Source organism: Pempheris klunzingeri, chromosome 14, assembly GCF_042242105.1.
Source record: "Pempheris klunzingeri isolate RE-2024b chromosome 14, fPemKlu1.hap1, whole genome shotgun sequence".
Taxonomy (NCBI): domain Eukaryota; kingdom Metazoa; phylum Chordata; class Actinopteri; order Acropomatiformes; family Pempheridae; genus Pempheris; species Pempheris klunzingeri.
The window spans coordinates 23034610-23054795 of record NC_092025.1 but is presented as its reverse complement, the minus strand read 5'-3'; the positions used below and the strand labels follow the sequence as shown (position 1 = coordinate 23054795).

General features: G+C 41.3%; 1 protein-coding gene across 1 annotated transcript; it reads left to right on the top strand.

Moving 5' to 3' along the window:
- Positions 1-143: 143 nt before the first annotated feature.
- elmod1 (ELMO/CED-12 domain containing 1) lies at positions 144-13384 on the top strand. The gene is made up of 10 exons (XM_070843316.1): positions 144-160; positions 4728-4873; positions 5054-5082; positions 5217-5314; positions 5551-5680; positions 6607-6740; positions 8556-8624; positions 10489-10539; positions 11816-11949; positions 13209-13384. The coding sequence occupies exons 1-10, from the start codon at positions 144-146 to the stop codon at positions 13382-13384; spliced, it is 984 nt and encodes a 327-aa protein (XP_070699417.1).
- Positions 13385-20186: the final 6802 nt, after the last annotated feature.

Sequence of the window (20186 nt, the reverse complement as noted above, 5' to 3'; positions counted from 1 at the left end):
GAGCACCGCGGACAGCTCCGGAGCTGCGGGGCCTGAGCCTCGGCCTCATCCACACGCCTAAAAACACTCATGTCATCTGCTTTCAGGTGATCCACACACAGAAAAACAGCTGCGAGGACACCTGAGCGGCCACAGCAGCCAAGATGAAGCATTTCCTGAGGTAAAGACTCTCCATTACTGCGATTATCCCTCCATAAATGTACGTTTTTTAAATCAAAATGTTCAGAGTTCATCTTCTATCCGGTGGGATGCCTCTTTTGTGCCAAATCATTTCAGTTTATACTAAATCCTGTAGATCGGCATCCTCACTTCTCCTATTCAAGCTCTTCCCAGTCGATAATGTAAGTGGTTGTGCTGTGGTGTGAACTGGTCTCTTAAAAAGGAGGCCTCTTAATTATCTCCCTGAAAACCAAGAGACCTCCCTTGGTGCCTCTATGAATAGATCTGTTGCTTTCTGTGTATTTATATGTTATTTATGGTCTTATTTAAATATTTCATACCAAAACACTGCATGCTGAGTCCTGATGGAAACATAGAGACAACAAGATCCTTGTTATTGGTTTGTATTTAAAGCCAAATCTGAATTACATTAGTGATGTTCTCATGTGTTTTTCCTGCAAGTCTGTACACATAAGACATAAAGAGCCATGAAGACAGGACAGAAGAAAAACAAGGCAATATATGATTTCAATAAGGGGAAATCAGCTAAAATGGAGTAAAACTAATAAGAATTCAGATTATTGTGCTGTAACAGTGCAGTGCACCTCCAGTTTTCTGATTTGTGGCGCTGCTCCTCCGTGTTTAAGCTAAGCTCATCTCCAGACATCAACACATCACTGTAAAGTGATTCTGTTGCCGTTTTATTGTGCAATCACCGCTGCATAATGAGGACAAAGTGATTAAACTGGTGGTTTCTCACATTTCAGACTACATTTCCCATAAATCCCAGTGTTTCCTGCCTCCCTACTTAAGATTATACATCTTTAAAGAACTAGAAAACATTATTCAGTGGCTGTTTTGCTACGTTTGCTTTGGTCTGTAGCTTTGTTCCCTTTTTAACCAACAGTAGAGGCTGTTAAATGGTTTTCAGTGACGGCCGAGCTCGTTTACAGTAATTATACTAATGTGCTAAGATGATTGTGGTAATGCTTTACTGATGCAAAAATGATTCATGTTGCCCCCTTTAATGGTTTTGGCTGATCAGAGTGTTGAGAATAATTTAAAGGGGCATTCCAGTGATTTAGTGATGTGTTTCCATACAGTCTGTCCAAATCTGATCAGCGCAGGTGGACGTATCCAGACTTTTTGTTCTTTTTTGTGACTTTTGTGAATTTTACGGAGCTCCTGCAGACCCACAGACGACACTGGAGGTCCGTCCCGACACCCACACTTACAGTATTTCCCAGTAGTCAGGTGCCCACTTGTGTGTGACGCATTTCTGGTCCCCAAGTGTGACGGTTTGTCAGAGCTCAGTGGGACACTGAGCGTCCCGCCACCACCCACACAAACACCAGTAGATGTTTCAGAGGAGCTCAAATGTTTCCTGGTTTTACTTCATTTCCAAACAGATAATTTACATTCAGATAACATTATAAAAATGTTCACTCAGGCGCTGAGAGGAGGAATAAATCAATTAATGAAGCAGTGGAATAGAGCTAACCACACACACACATGGATCTACTACTATTAGTTTAGATGCTTTCTGATTGATTTATATATTTCATATGTGGGACACACCTGCCGACTATCTGATGGATGAACCCACACTTGATGCACACTCATCCTAACACCACCTCAGAGTCATAGACTGTATGAAAGAGGTGTTTTGAAGCTTCATGGGCGCCGCCATCTTGGGTTTTTTGGAGCCAGAGGTGACGATCATTCCACAAAGACCACCTCTGATTAGTTAGTCAGAGAGAAAGATAGAGTTTAGTTTCTGTGTCTGCAGGACCGATTGAATGGAAGTCAATGAGATGAAATGAACCTAATATTAGTAAATATTGTCCTGCTGAGTTTATAGTCTTGGTTGTTAGTTTACAGTCAACACAGCCGGATGTTCATTTACTGAATTATGGTCCCATTTAGGGGAAAATAGACCATAAAGCAGAGCTTGCTTTAGGGCGGGACCAGTTTGTGACCAATCAGAGGCAGGTAAAAGAAATCAAGCATCATTTCTGGCACCAGAAAAACAAGATCATATACATATATATACTTATACTGTTCAGACCCAGAAGCTACGTCCACTTCTTTATACAGTCTGTGCTCAGAGCTCGACGTTGGAGGTGCTGGATTCAGCTGTAATATTCGTTTTCATGTCCAAACAATGCACTTTAATGGCAGGAGCCCCACAGATCTTATTATCCATCTCATTTAAACCTGTTTCTGCTGTAGACAACCCAAGTTTACTGCTTTATTATTGCATTTATGACTCCAGAAGTTAGATACACGACATAAGCAGGCAGCTTGTCTACTTAAAGTAAATATGTCTTGTATTGTACTGACTCATGAGGCGGAGCAGCGCTCCCCATGGATTAAACTGGATTTTACTTCATGCACAGAATCGCTGCTTTGGGGCTTTAAAATGAGGTTGCAGGTTTCAGTCTCCCGTTTGTGGACATTTTCTTTGCATTAAACCTTTAATTGTTCGTTTGCAGTGTAACCTCTGAGTCGTCCTCCCGTCGCTGTTGCTCGGCGCTCACATTCCTTGAAGGTTAAAAAAAAAACCGACGAGCGTCTGTATGAGCTGTTTAACATGCCGCTCTCACACTCGAGCCTAGACGGAGGAATCAATCAGCCAGGCCTCTGCTTACCTTCCCTGTTGTTGACACTGAAGATCATGTTATGCTGCGATCGCTCAGCATCAGGAAGATTTGTTTTTGCCCTGAAAGAGCACAAAAACCAACAAACAGAGCGGGAAGTGAGGCCCTGCGGGTGTAGCTTGCAGATGGAGGATTGTTGGTTATTTAAAGTGCATGTGTTGTGCTGTTGTGCACATGATGAAGTCCTACATTTATATTTATATTTATATTTAGGTAAATTTCCTCAAGGATTCAGGCATGTTGCACAAACTCTGTCCTGGATCTTTAGTAATAACGTATTCCTTCCTTGCTTCCTTCCTTTCTTCTTTGTTCAGTGCAAAATGAAGCAGATGAAAGCAGGAAATCATTTAGTCTCCACCGTTTCTTAATGGGTCACCATGCATTTCCCAAGACACACATCTCCATTTTCATTCTCGGCGTCACCTGTGAAAATAGCACAGGTCTAACCTGGAAGGCACGAAGCACAGCACACTTTCCTTTCCTTTACTGTCACGTCTTCCTTTTGTCTCTCTCTCTCTCTCTCACTTTGCTGTTGACATCATCCTCTATTTTTGGGTGCTTTCATTTAGTCATTTAGTCCATTTGACCTATTTTAATTCCACACATTCATGGGATTTTTAGTAGAAACTCCCCCAATATAATAAGCTACAGAACTCCTGATCAATCATCAGCCTGCAAAATGTTCATCACAACATCCCAGAGATGTTATTACATGTCTGTTCTGTCCAACAGTATTCAATTTGCTGTCATGTGAGACCATAAAAAAGCAAGAAGATTCACATTTGAGAACCTGGAACCATTAAAGATCCCAAATTCTGCGAGAAAATGAGCCGACTTCTCTCCTGATTTATCAGCTCAGTGAACATTTTCCTGATGAGTTTCTGCTCTCAGTCGCTAGTTTACAGTCTTCTTCAGCACAGCAGGATGTATAGGAGGAGAATAGGGTGTGTTTTAGGGCGGGACTACGCTGTGACTAACCAATCAGAGGTGGTCTTCGAGGAATTAACTGGTTCCAAAAAACCAAGATGGCGACTCCCGGAAAGCGAAGCTCAAGGCTTCAAAATGGCGGCCCACAATCCAACGGGTGACGTCACCATGGCTACGTCCACTTCTTTTTTTACCGTCTATGGTCCCGCCTGCTGAAAACCTCCTAAAAGCATCTCGCTGTCCGCCTTTGTTTTTTCATGTAATAGACACCAGCTCCCGGTAACACGAACATATTGAAGGCGAGACAAAAGCAAACTGTTCTGACAGAGACAGAAAACAGCTGCAGCTGCCGTCTTTGCTATTTTTGGACATTAAACCGTGTAAACGTGTTCAAATACAAGCACAACATGAAAATCATTCACTGAACAGTTAAAGGGTTCTCAGAATACTTATCAATTTGTTTTATTTCAAGACAAAATAATCAAAATACCTCACAGAGCACAAACACAAGAGGCTCAGAAGTGCAGCTCCTCCTCCTTTAGATGCAGATGCTCCAGAGGGAGGTGGAGGAACTGGAGCTGAGGCCCATTAGAGCAAATATTAGCACCTTTTATCAGTTATACCTCCACCTATGGGGGAATAAAACAGGGAGAAAATGATGCTTTTACAAAATGTATCTTACTTAGTGTGTACGTGGTCTTTCACCTGGGGGTCTGGACCTCCTCAGGGCTCAACAGATAAATGAAATACGAGACAGTTTGACCCATTCAGGACTTTAAAATGTGCTCAAATCTGAAAAGAGAACATCGCTCGTCACTGCTCTTAGCTAGTGGACAAATGCGACCTGTGAAAAGGGGACACGAGTTGGTATTTCTTGGCTTTGACATCTCAAACCAAACACGGTCCTCGTTCAACATCTGTCGCCTGTGTGTATTTCCTGTCTGGTTATCGGTCTAATCCCTGCCGTCTTCTCCTCTCCAGAGTGGTGACCCAGTTCTTTGTGTTCCTCTACTGTAAATGTCTGTGGCGGGGCCTGAAGTTTGTCGCCAGGAAGTTTACAGGGCGCTGCGAGCTGCAGCGAATCTGCTACAACAACAAGCATGGAGCCCGCCGGACCCTCAAGATAGGTAGGCCCACACACTGCCTGGCATTTAATTTTAGATTTATGTTTGGTTAATTAATATGAACCAGCTGTCAGTTTAAAACAGCTTTACACTCATAGATGCATCAATGTTCATATCTGCCTTGATTTGCTTGTAATGTTACTGTATGCAGTTGTCTTACACTTTGCAATCATCTCCCTCCAGAGTCATCAATGAGGTACTCCAAGAACGAGGTACGAGTCTCCGTATTGTCAATATATGTGCAGTATAACACAGGTGTGTCACTCACTCGTCTATTTTCAGTCTCTTTACATGCATCCCCTCTTTTTTCTTTGCTTCTGTCTTCTCTGCTCTGGTGCTTCTGTAGCTGCTGCAGTCTGCCCTCAGCGTCCATCCCGATAAAGTGGAGAAAACCATTGACGACATCATGGCCCTGAAGAAGATTAACCCCGACACCAACCCACAGTGAGACTCTGCATTTTCTATCACATGTCCTCTACTGTGTGACGCATGTCGGGGTGTTGTGTTCGAGGTTATCACTGCAGCGCCAACACTTTGAGTAGCCTGCTCAGACAGGGAATAAATAGCACGCTCTTCTTCCTCAGCTGTAAATACTGAGCTGCTCTTGACCACGGTTTGCTGCATTAATACTTCTGGTTCTCCTCCAACAAACAGCCCGTCCTCTCTCTCTCTGTCCCCAGGCTGGGCATCTCTCTTCAGGCCAGTCTGCTGCAGATCGTGGGCTACAGGAGCCTGGTGGCGGAGGTGGAGAAGCTACGCAGGGAGCCTTACGACTGTGAAAACCCCGAGCACGAGGACATGCTGATGAAGGTGCACGGCTGAGGCTGTTTGAACCAATCACAGTAACAGCAGTGAATTTGGGTTGAACCGTACATCCTTACATACATGTCCTGCCTCCAGCAGCCAGTTTCCCCCCCAAGTCAAGAATCCTTTCATCTGCGCTGCCATTTATTTCAACCAGTTATCCATTACTTTTTACAAGATGTTTTTATTTGAGACGGAGCAGACTAGAACATAATAAAACAAACAAACTACCAGCTCACAGAAAAAGTGCACATATCAATCTGTACGATGACTTTAATGTCCACAAGTTGATAAATGGACAGAAACAGAGTCAGTTAAAGACCAAATGAGGCCCAAGACGAAGGCTAGAAACCTGAAATCCTGGTGGATCAAATCACCCATTAATTTTAGCTTAACTATTCATTAGCTGAATCCACCTTTGATCCGTTAATCTAAGATAACCATCTCTGCTATTCAGCTGTTACATGCAGCTATTTATTGTTACTTGTTCCATTATCCATTAATGTTTTTATTTAACTGTCACCTTTAGCTATTTCAACTGACTGATTATTTGAGCTGTTATCGGTGTTTATTGGCTGTTTAACGGCTGCTGGCTGTAGCTTCATGTTGAACGAACACACATCGGATCATTGGCATTGATCTAATTTTCTGCTTGTGTCTTGGCAAGAAAGCCAGTTTACACAATTCCCAAAATGTTAAACTGCTCCTTTAAGTCAGCATTTAAATATTCATAAACTCAGAAAGATAATTTACATAAAGCTTAATGTTAGATAAATGTAGCATGCAGTCTCTTGTTGAGAGAGTAAATAATTTAACTGTACTAAGGTGTGTGTGTGTGTGTGTGTGTGTGTGTGTGTGTGTGTGTGTGTGTGTGTGTGTGTGTGTGTGTGTGTGTGTGTGTGTGTGTGTGTGTGTGTGTGTGTGTGTTGCAGTTATGGAAGGAGCTGCGTCCTGACACTCCTCTCACCGGCCGGATCTCTAAACAGTGGTGTGAGATTGGTTTCCAGGGCAGCGATCCCAAGACTGATTTCAGAGGCATGGGTCTGCTCGGGCTGCACAACCTGCTGTAAGCTGTCAGCTGCTTCACTCTCTGCAAAACACTGCTGCTCTTTTAGAAACCTTTAATCTCTGTGCTTTAAATGTTCCGTCTGTGTTTTTGCTTATTGTATCTTCAAATGCTTATAAATTCTAGATTAATAATTAATAAAAGAACTGAGATTGCACCCCCACAAAAATCTGATGTTTTCCATCAGATGTGGCCTCCATAGACCTCCACTACACACTAACACACTGACTAACTAGCACACACACACTATAGACCTCCACTACACACTAACACACTGACTAACTAGCACACACACACTATAGACCTCCACTACACACTAACACACTGACTAACTAGCACACACACACACTATAGACCTCCACTACACACTAACACACTGACTAACTAGCACACACACACACACTATAGACCTCCACTACACACTAACACACTGACTAACTAGCACACACACACACACACACTATAGACCTCCACTACACACTAACACACTGACTAACTAGCACACACACACACACTATAGACCTCCACTACACACTAACACACTGACTAACTAGCACACACACACACACACACACACACACACACACACACACACTATAGACCTCCACTACACACTAACACACTGACTAACTAGCACACACACACACACACACACACACACACACACACACACACTATAGACCTCCACTACACACTAACACACTGACTAACTAGCACACACACACACACACACTATAGACCTCCACTACACACTAACACACTGACTAACTAGCACACACACACTATAGACCTCCACTACACACTGACACACTGACTAACTAGCACACACACACTATAGACCTCCACTACACACTGACACACTGACTAACTAGCACACACACACACACTATAGACCTCCACTACACACTAACACACTGACTAACTAGCACACACACACACTATAGACCTCCACTAAACACTAACACGCTGACTAACTAGCACACACACACTATAGACCTCCACTACACACTAACACACTGACTAACTAGCACACACACACACACACACTATAGACCTCCACTACACACTAACTAACTAGCACACACACACTATAGACCTCCACTACACACTAACACACTGACTAACTAGCACACACACACTATAGACCTCCACTACACACTGACACACTGACTAACTAGCACACACACACTATAGACCTCCACTACACACTAACACACTGACTAACTAGCACACACACACTATAGACCTCCACTACACACTAACACACTGACTAACTAGCACACACACACACTATAGACCTCCACTACACACTAACACACTGACTAACTAGCACACACACACTATAGACCTCCACTACACACTAACACACTGACTAACTAGCACACACACACACACTATAGACCTCCACTACACACTAACACACTGACTAACTAGCACACACACACACACTATAGACCTCCACTACACACTAACACACTGACTAACTAGCACACACACACACACTATAGACCTCCACTAACTTTTTTACACTACACACTGAGGATCTGGAGCTCAGAGGCTCAACTTGCAACATGAGCGTGCAACATAAAAACCAAAGTCTTTGCTTCCTGCTGTAAAAAAGAATGAATATCTATTATAGTTTTTGTTTTAGATCAGATTAAATATGAACATTTTCAACAGGGTTAATGGGAAATAAGTAAATAAATGTACCTGAGAACTGGATTTAATAACAGATAATCAATACTCTCCATATGTACGGTTACCTGTGGTCTTTGAAGTGTTTCCTAAATTTCCTTCTCTCTCGTTTCTCGGCAGGTATTTTGCAGAACATGACAAGGCCACTGCTCTGCAGATGCTCCACGACTCCCTGCAGCCAAAGCACAAGTACGGCAGCCCCCTTTATTCCAAAGCTTTACCACAACATGATGAAATTAAAGGAGTCATCCAAGTCATCCATAACTCTGCTTTCACCGCACACTGCTCGAGTATATTCATCCCTACAGCTTGATGCCATTCACTGCGTCATCTTTTATCGACTGCCGCTGCTTTTATTGTTTGTCATCGGCATCTCAGTGAGCTGTCTCATTTCACAAATGAAGATTCTTCTTCTTTTTCTCCTCCACCTCCACCTCCACCTCTCTGCCCATGCCTGCCTCTCTGACTCTCACATGCTCTGTAGGAGCTCACACAGAAAGCCAAGGTACTTCACTTTCATTCTCTGCACTGCATCCACAGCTTCCTCTGCACGTTTCACGCATTTAAAGCTGCACCAAACACGATTTATCTACACTTATCTGCCTAAAACAACACAGTACTGGGCTGAAACGGAGAAAAATATCTCAGTACTGTATCAACTTTAGGAAAACACTGAACATTTTGTAAAATGAAACTATCCATTTCCAGCCTTATCCTTTAATGGAAACCAGAAAGAGCTAAAAAAAGAATAATATTTATTAATTATGCTTAAATTAAATACATACAAATACAAATATGAATTTTAAATATAAATATGAAATACAAATACGAATTTGGTGCAAACTTAAAGTCACAATGAACTGAAAAACTACTACTTATATGCACTTATTCATTTGTTTTGGTTTATTTTTATATCCAGTCATGATTCACTTCTGTGTGTGTGTTTCTGTTAAAACTGTGTGGAGAACCTAAGCTGAGAGAGTCTTAGTACAACAACCTCATTGTACAGATTCTCAGTGGTTTCTGTGGATAACAATAAAACTTATCTTCACCTGACTTGACTTACGGCACATCCACAGTGTGTCAACACATGCCAACACATGCCTCTCCAAATTATACAACCCAAATATATAATAATAAATATAGTGATGGACTCTTCTGCTGGCTGCCTAGTTGTTGTAGTTGCTACCCAACCTCTTACATTCATATTTAACTTATTATTTTGACCCAACCAAGTACTTCTGGTGCCTAAACCTAACCAACCTGCAACCGAAAATGTATGATAATAAAAGAAAATTGATGGATTGTTTTATATGTTAACTAAATCTATAAATAAAGAACTCTCTTTTGACAGCTGGAACAATAGTTTTAGTAATTGCACAATCCAAGAATAATTGGGATAATGTACATATTATTATAATAGATACATTAAAGGCATTAAACATGCAGTTTACCTACCTTTTATATTTGTATTTGACTCATTATTTTAATCCAAACCATCATCTTTTCATAAATTTAACAAGATACTTTTGGTGCCCTAACTCTAACCAAAATACAACCGAAAACTTATATAATAATAAAAGAAAATTTAACTCCTGTATTCAAAACATCTCATCCATCTCTGCCTGTGCAATTTATCCTGTTTTATACTACAATCACACCACATTCACTTTTAATGAATAATTTGCATAATTTCCATATTATTATAAGAGACATTAGATAAATTAAACATGAAGTTTAGAGTCACTGGTATAAATTAGCTGAAGCTCCACTTGACTGCTTAATAATAATCATATATAGATAAAAAACACAGAGACACTACTTGTTTCCAAGTGGCACGTATTAGTTAACACTTTCATAGTTTTGAACAGTCTGTTCCAGTGTTAAGAGTTGTGCCATGACGGGGTTTTACAACAAGAAGGAAATGAATCAGTTTAAGAAGCAAATGTCATTTCATTGTGACTTTAAGACTCCTCGGTTGGTTTTGTTTTTCTCTACATTTGTGTTGTCTAGCATTCACACAGTCCGTGACTCAAGTGTGTGTCCTTCACAGTGAGATAAACAAGCCTGAATGGGAACAGAAGAATCTGGACAAAGCTATTGGGTAAGTGTCTGCACATGTGCTGTATGGTGGCATGCACGTGTGTGTGGAGTGTGTGGAGTGTGTGTCGGAGGAGGTGAAACTGGGCTGCTGCTGCTGCTGCTGCTGGAGCTGTGTGAGGTTTGGCCTCGATACAGATGTGTGTTTAACAGGCAGGAAGTGTTTTACTGCTGTGTGTCCTCGTGCCTCGAGTCTGCATCAGCGCTGATAAGCACCAAGACAGAAAATCCTCTTATACCCACCCAGCATTGTGAGGACACTCCAGCAGAGCAGCAAGCTGTAAACTGCAAGTCATTTACTGTACCGTCGAGTGTGAAAACTGTGCAGCGGCGACACTAAAGCGATAGCTATGATTGGCTGACGTCGTTATCCTCTCACGTCTAAATCGTCCACCACATCCCACACACTTTGGCCACGTGCCGTCATGTGAAACCAAGGTGCTGCTGCACTTTCACTGCCAAAGAACGCCAAAGATATGTATAATTATTACATAGCAGCGTTGCATTTTGTTTATTTATAAGGCTCTAATGCAAAAAACTGCCAAGTTACCTCTGCTCTCCGACTGCACTTAAACACAGCACAGCAGACATTACCACACTGAACTTAGGAAAAGTGGCTATTAAACCTATAAGTAGCTACAAAAGCATATAAACTTGCATTCTCTCATTTAAATTGAACATTTTAAAAGGTTATTCTTACACAATCACACTTGCAACTGTTTTTCTTAATTGCTCACAGGTCTCTTTTAAAAAAAAAAGAGATCCCAATGTCAATGAAACGTGTTTAAATAAAGATTTTGTTTTTGCTTTTTAGATTTAGGAGTTTTTTATATGGTGGTTTTTCTTCACGCAAACATTTTAACATTTCTCCCTGAAAAAAATAAATGTTTTCCTGGGATTTACTTCCCATGTGCGAAGACGAATTAGCATCCGCTCCAGCACTTGTAAATAGAAGTTGTAGCTTTTGGGATTTTAACAAAGATTAATTCATCGGCATGCAGAAAACTACAGCTCCCATGTTCCCACAGCATGTTCTCCTGACTCAGCGGTTTCATCTGTACCTATAATGTTCATTTTCAGCTTTTTTAGCGGTGGTCTCTGCTGTCTAATAACACGCTCCAGTCCTCTCTGTCCTGCTGCCTGAATCTCTTTTATCAAGCCATGATTGGCTGGGGCTTCTGGGAAATTACCACATTACACACACACACACTTCCTGAGTAAAAACCAAAAAAAACTGCCTCCTGCAAACTAACACCTGTGTTTTTATCACCTCCCTCCAGCTATTCTTTCGCCATCGTGGGCATCAACATCACAGACCTGGCTTACTCTCTGCTGGTGAGTGGAGCTCTGAAGACTCACCTGTACAACGTGGCCCCAGAGATGCCCAGCCTGCTGCACTTCCAGCAGACCTTCTGTGAGTTCACTATCTATTTATATATATATATATATATATATATATATATATATATATATATATATATATGCAGATAGATACACCTTTGCTAAATCAGATAATATATAATATAGTTTTGTAGCCTCTTATAACCCTCAAACTTTACTCTCATCAACCTGGTTTGGCAGAATGGGTGAATTACCAGGTCCTGAACCGGAGCCTCTGCCTGAAGTCACCATTATCATCAGGGTTTAGTCACTTATGCCAATAACAGAGCACCAAAAGTACAACTGAAAAACTTACAGAATAAGAAATGTAAGGATGAAACAGGTGCTTTTACACGTCTGCACCCAGGGGATCATCGTCTCATAGGGACCCCTGGCTTAAACATATATTTAATAAACCCACTGAACACTACCTGCAAAACTCCAAACAGCAGTTCGCGAGTTAGGTAGCGACTAACTGGTGAACAAATGGGAGCATTTAGCAGCTAAAGCCCAAGATATTTTTCTCAGGTGTAGGTGGAGACCCAAAACTGAGCTACAACGAGAACGAACACCTGAAACACAGCTACTAATAAACGCCGATGTTGCTCCGTGTCTGCTGGATGTGGAAACAGATAATTGTCTGCCAGCACATTTGCCATAACTGCACACGGTCATAAATAATATATCAGATGTTGTGTTTTCAGCGTGATTCGCTGGCTACACACATCCAGCTGCTCATTGTGTCTGAATTTTCACCAGCTTTTGTCACAAGTTTGGTGCCGGGCACAAAGCCTACAGCTGGTTTTATTCAGATGAATCAGCTATGAACGTGTTGGGATCACAGAGGTGCCTTTAACCTGCAGTCGGGGGCGACTTCTCCCCTGATTTATTACCTCAGTAAACACTTTCCCCAATGAGTTTATGGTCTTTGCTTCTAATTTCAGCCTTCTTCATCAGAGCGTGATGTTCATTTACTAAATTATGGCCCCATTTAGAGGACAATAGACCATAAAGCAGCAGGTAAAAGAAATCAAACATCTTTTCTGGCTCCAAAAAACCAAGATGGTGACGATCAAATGACAAACTCGAGGCGTCACAGTGGTTACGTTCTCTTATTATGTACAATTATGCTCAGGAGTAAAACAAATTAGCACACCTGCAGAATTAAGCCTCTACTCTGAGGCTAACTTCAGTTGAGGGATGATGTTTCCAGATCCAATGCAGATGAACATGTTGATTTCAGTCATTTTAAAGAACATAAAGAATAAACTTTTTTCTTTTTTTCTGCGTCAGGTTATCTGATGCAGGAGTTCCACCGTTTCTGGATCGAGGAGGATCCCAGCGACATCATGGAGTTCAACCGGGTTCGCTCCAAGTTCCACCGGAGGATCCTGCGACAGCTGAAGAACCCGGACATGGCCCTGTGCCCCCACTTCTCCGCCTCCGACCTCCACCTGGTCAACCTCTAAAGGCACACCCCTGAGCTGTGACCCTCCCCACCGCCCACACTGACCCCCTCACGCCCCCACAGAGGTCTCCCCTGGATGTCCGGTAGGCCAACTGAGAATCAGAAAGCAGAAAACCCTTTACCCTCTCTTTAGGTGGTTCCTCTAAGCTGCTGGACACATCTGGGGAGACTCTCTTCCTCCTCTGCTCAGCCCACCTCGTCCCAGCTAACGTCATGTCGCGTCACTGCCAAAAGCTCACTCAACCACTGCACACACACACACACACACACTCACACATGTACACACACACTGCCTCTACGCCCTCACTGCAGCGTTAGACCACCAGCATCAGAGACGACCATAGCGATTGTAGCTGTGCATGAGGAGGCTGCACCACACCATCACCGACTCATCATTATCTGTTGCTTTAATGATTCATGACGATTGTATCACAGCCGTTTACACCTCAGTTATGGACTCTGTGCTTATTCTCATTGCAAACCAAATTTACTTTTCTCAACCAAAAACACCCTTTTAGATCGCTCATCAGCTCAGAATATTTTGGCAATCAGCTGGTCGGGCTTTCAGACGCAAAAGAGTGCAAATGTGTCAAAACCAGTATTTTGAATTTCAAATGAAGAGATATAGATATATTATGTAACTTTAAATGCTTTGTTGAAGCATCAAAGAACTGTTGCTGGCACTGATTCAATCAACACAGGGCCAGTCCGTCTCTTACCTTTGTCTGTATTAGGTAATGGATATAGATTGTACTGTACTTTTTATGCCGACACGACGTTAACACCTAAGACTTCTCCTTGCCAAAATATTGAATGTGGAGAACTTACAATCACAGCAGTAGTTTGTTTCTTGTGAGCACAAATGTAATTTTTGTAAACCTGTAAAATGATGTTCAGAAATATTGCAAAGCTTGTTGTCACACGTGTTAAATGAGCAGCGTCAGACAGCACGGTTCAGCTACTAAGACGAGCTCGGTCTGTCTCAAATGATACTCCCAACACTTTTCATTTCCTCGCACACGTTCACATCCTGAGAAATAATATCTGATGAGCATCTTTTTACAGGTTTGCAAGCTTTTTTTGCCTTTTATTTGACCCCGCAGAGATTCTGTTATGAATGTTTTCACTCGCTCACGTTCATGATTGTTTGATTCTATTTTAATTCATTGAATGTGACACTATGTCCACTGTTGTATCAGCCAAAGCAATAATTTACATTCATTTCACTGCACATTTGTTTTTAAACGTATTGATTTGCACCACGCGTGCCTGAGTATTTGCTTTACTTCACTCACTCAGAGCTGGAATGCTGATCAATCTACAGCTGCTGCATGTGGCGTTTTTTAATCGGTTTAAAGTATCACCACATTCATTTTCAAGACACCAGTGTAATTATTGGGAACAAATATCCTCATAAGTCTGGCAGTCGCTGTGCTACATTTCACAAAGTCCACATTTGGCATGAAATCTGCTGAAAAGCCGCAAAAAAAATGTTTACCTCAGTGAAGCCAAAGACACGGGGGACAGGGGTGTGAAACAGGAAGCTGTGGAGTTTATGGAGAATGTAGTCTTTATGCTCTTGAGCATGAATGTGGTCTGACCTGAAAATGCTACGCACAGCAGCTTTAATAAAACAGTAAATGTAGAGTTGCTCCATAGAGAATGAATTAGGTGATTAGCCGGCTGACAGTGAAAATGTAAAACGCTAAAGATGGAGGCGTCGACCGGCCAGTCGACGCTCCTGCTGCAGAGCGGTCGCTGTCACGCTGACCAGTCGCACAGCGGCAACAGCTCCACACTGAGTACGGGACTTTTTATTATGAACATGGTTCTCCTAAATGTCACTGCCAGCTCCCAGCTGTGGACTGCATACATATTTGTTTTATTTAATGTCTTTATTTTACCCCAAAATACCCCCACTGACATCAGATAACACTAAATACATACAATAAATAGATCTAGACTCTAAAATACAATGATTTATAGCCATGACTCGTCCTGTTTATCTCGGCGTAGAAACTAGATTGGTATTAGATGCACTTATGTTGTGGTTGAATCCAAACCTGCATAATGTTTTAGTATTAGTGTTTGTGAAGTGAAGGATGCTGCATGTGTAGAAGCATCAGTAGGTAAATAGTAATAGGATTGTTTTCCCGTTTAATTCACACTCTGTGTTTAAATTATTATATATATATATATATATATATATATATTAAGATTTTTATCATCTCAGACCCATTTTCTGTTTGGGATTTATTCTGCTTTAGTCATTAAATGTATTTTCACTCATCTCTGCTCAAAGTGCGTTCCTCGAACTGAGATCTTAAACGTCCCATATTACGCAAAATGCACTTTTTTACATAAAACATAACATGTGTATGTGTCTGTATACACATATGTATATGTATGTGTAAAAATGTGTCTTTGTTGTGTCTACAGACCCTCAAAGTATAAGTCCAGACCATCCTCCCTATTCCTCCCTAACTCAGAGGCTGAAAACAGCTGCAGCAGAGAAAAATAATGTATTTTTTGAACATCAAACCATGTTCACCTGCGCTGGAAAGGCCTCCAAATACCTGTATGAACTTCAAAATGTGCAGAATATGGGACCTTCAAGGTTACAACAAACTAAGTAACTGTAGCTGCAGAGGAGTCATTAGCACTCGGTAATGTCACCTTTAACATGAGCTTACATTAGCCACCATAAGCTACTCGTCATGTGTGTTGTTGTGGCTTTAGGAGGAACAATGCAGTGTTTCCTCTTTCAAAAGCTTTAAACACACAGCAGAAGAACTTAACCTCTGACCTCAGATCAAACAGAGATTTTAAGGGGTTCAGCAGTTGCATATATCCACCGTTTATAACCAAAGAGTGTTTTTTTTTCCCCTCCTTGTTTGATTTGAATACTTTTTAGAGGTAAAAGCGTTTCCCAAGAAAAAGAAAAACAAAGATTAAAGTCTTGAAAAATGAAACATAATTTGGTGCAGCAGAAATTAGTTTCCTCTGCTTCACTATCTCGTTAAGCATCTTGTGCGTTTCCCCCAGTTGGGACACACACACACACACACACACACACACACACAAAATAAATCATTGTCTATGGAGCATCAGCCTGATTGTTATCTCAGCTCTGAGTCACACTTTTAATTTTCCACTGAAATCAACAAAAGCCCACATCTGACACACGAGCGGTTCTTCATCTCAGCAGCGCTCACAGCTTCACTTCAACACGTGACCACTGTATTTAACATTTCGCGAGCGCTCACGTCCCGTGTGATGCTGACAGCTCTGACAAATGTTCTCGTCACAGAACTGAAAATGTACGATGTTATTTTACTGCCATGCTTGCACTGTTGATTGTGTTTTAATAGTGTTGGATATCTTTGTCCCATTGAAGTGATGCTCTCCGTCAGTATTATTATGCAGCTGTTTACTTCAGTGAATGTCAGTGCTGGTTTCATCCCCTGCCTGCATCTTGTTTTGCTTTGCTATGGTCAGCTTTGCACTAATGTAAAAATATAAATGCGGTTTCCTTTATGATAATAAATCAGTGATTTGTGGTAGTAGGCGTATAAGGGCCAACGTGTCCGACGATACTGTAGATGAAGTTAAGTACATGCTGCTGTATATTCTGCTTTGAAACTGCCTATAAGACCACAAAATCTGCATGATGATATTTTCATTGTCACCGATGTGGCATTCTGTATTCTTCAGTGAAGCCTGAAGTTCTTCTAGATATTGTATTTGTGTGCTTCATTTGTCTGTGCTGTACTTTTTGAGACCACAATAAAAACTAAATGTCTAAAATTAGAGTTGACGCTTTATTTCTTTGAGCTCCTTTCTGTCTTGTCTCTCCACAGTCCGGCCACAACAACAGATCACCCTCGGTGTGTTTTAACTCTTTTTGTTTTAGTTTTTCTGATCTGTAACTTTACTGTTAGGGCTACCTGTCCAGCAACAAACACCCGGCCTAGAGGAAGCCTGAGCACAACACAAAATAAGAGACTCTATATTATAATAATAATACAAATAATACCACTACTACTACTGCTAATAATAATATATAACAACATGTACACTCAGAGTGAGGAGCTGTACTATATAATAATAAATAATAATAATATATAATAATATGAATAACATCAACTAAATAAAAGAAAATACAGGACAAAAAGGCTCTTCACCCCGACATCTACCTGGTGCTGCTTTTAGTCTACGTTTACAATTATAACACTAGCGAGGAGTTAACTCTAAGTCATCCCAAAAAACCAACACAAGCTGGCACAGCAGGGTCCATTTTAAAGTAGGCGCCATCAGAGCTTCGGCCAATCAGCAGCCACCACCTGAAAAAAAGCCTGGTATTGAACATAACGGAGGATTTTTGCAGCTAAAGAGCCAGAAGTTTCCCTCAGGTGTGAAACGACCGGAGGAACCACAGGTAGGAGGAGTCAAATGTCCAACAGGAAGCTCCGGCAGAGCTGTGGTCTGTGCACAGGAAGGCAGGCAGATAAGGCAAACAAGGACAGGAAGCGAAGGAGGGGAAGACAGGTGGAAAAATACAATGAGAGGAAGTGAAGACTGACATGGGAGGAGAAGTGTAAGCAACAAAATAAAACATGTACATGAACTAGACGAGGAGATGGTGGAGACCAAAAAAGAGAGTTCACCAGGAGGCCTTCAAACAAATGATAATGTTGCTCCGTGTCCTTGAGATGGTTTATTAACTGGTTTTCAGCTAAATAAAATGTCATTGTTGGGTTTACAGCACGTTTTGTTGCCAAAAAAATCTGCCATTCAGTAATAAGTGTTAAAAGCTGATGAGATTTGTGACACTAAACTGAAATCAAGTCAATCTGAGGTTATTTGATCCATTGTTAATATAATCAAAATGCAGTTAAGAGCAGTTTTGGTATCAGTTTCATGTTTGTGAGTGTTTGTATGCTTTCTGACAACACATACATAAATATACATACATATATATATATGTGTTTAAATGAACACAGTAAATGATTTTTAAAGATTATTTACCACTTATTTTGTTTTCTAATGTGCTTTAGCGTCAAACTTCTGACCATCATGTTGTTGTGATGTCCATGAACAGCAGAGGGCAGTGAGATCACACGTCATGTGAGACAAACACTGACGGAGTTAAGAGGAAGATGAAAAATAAAAGTTTGAAAAAAAAAAGGGGTTGAAATGCTGAGAATGTTTCCATGCTGGATGAACCTGGTTTTTGTTTTTAGATCCTAACATAAAATTATGAGGTTAAATGTGTTTAAGTCTCTTTGCACCAGAAAAAATACTATAAAAATATTAATAAATATTGTTTATTATCTCTCAAACCATTCACAGAGCCCTCATGTAGGGAAGCATCTGCATTCCTTCCATGTTTCTCCACTTATTTATTCAGGTTTTTCTTTTAACTGCGTCTAGAAAGGCCTGCTGTCAGCGTAGAAGTTTAAAACCTCACTGCTACAAACTGAGAACATAACATCTCATTTACATTGCAAAAAATAGGCCGATAATAAATAGGCCAATAAATTATATGCACCCAAAAAGCCCCGAAAAACCAAACAAATGTAATGATAAAGCCTTGAAAACACGTATTGATTGGACCCTAACAAGTCTCCAGCCCACCATGAACACACATAACTGATGATGCTCTCTGGGAACAAAGACCACGGATGTAGACTTTAGTAAGTGCAGTGTGTTACATCATCTGCAGCCAGAGATGATTTCTTTGTGTTTTTGCCACCTGAAACAAGCAGGTGAGTGAATATGAGGTCCTGTGATGCTGCTGTTGTTTAATGGAGCTGCTGCTGTTTTGGTGCAGGGTTGCTGATCAGCTGATCAGACCACATGTGATAACTTTTTAGATGTCATAGCGTAGAAAGTTCCTCTGGCTGGAGTTCCTTTAGCTTTGCAGCTCTTTACTTCATTTAGTTCAGTTTATGGCTTCCTGGAGTTCTGCTGGGAGTAAAAAAAATAATCCTGTGTGCCACATACATCAGAGCGGAAGAGGAAACCAGGTTAGAAAACCAGTGCTGTCCTTAACAGCATGTGCTGCTCTTTAGTCCGCACACTGCTGCCACTCAGACTATGTGAAACCACCGTTTGCAGTCTACAAACAGCCTCACGTTCACGCACACTTTTCCCATCTGTGGTAATGAATCCTAAACGTTTCCACGCATTACTTCTCGGATGGTTTGGAGTCATGATTATCCGTTTAACCGGGCTCGCTGTCCTCCATTTTGCATTGCTTAGTTTATTGTGCGATAGGGCATGAAATAGATCAGAGTGATGGTGCATTTTATGAATGTACCACAGTGGAGTTCAAGGCTTAATGACACGTTTTCATTTGAACAGAAGATTACAGGTCTCATTTTACTTGAACAGTAGCTCTGATTTAGAATATAAAGTGCATTGTAGCTGCATTGTCAAGATAAACTCAATAAAGCTCTGAGAAAAGCAAAATCAGCAGCAGCACCTTTATACTGTGGAGCATAATTAACATTCTCAGGCTTGTCAATAAAGCTTTAGACTTTTGTGTCTGTGGTCCTGCAGTATAGAAACAAACCACCACACTTGTCAAGAAGGATGTGCTGCCAAATTCAGGAGTGCCTCCAGTTTGTTTCCTAAAATCAGAAAGAGAGTAGAGGCTCCAGTGTTTAATGATAATGCAAGTGGAGATACATGCACATCACATCAAAGCGGTGGATTAGTGCGGATCAGCTCCAGACAAACTCTGTGGTAATGAGAGCTAAGTCAAAACTGCAGGGCAGTGTTAGAGCTTGACACGTTAA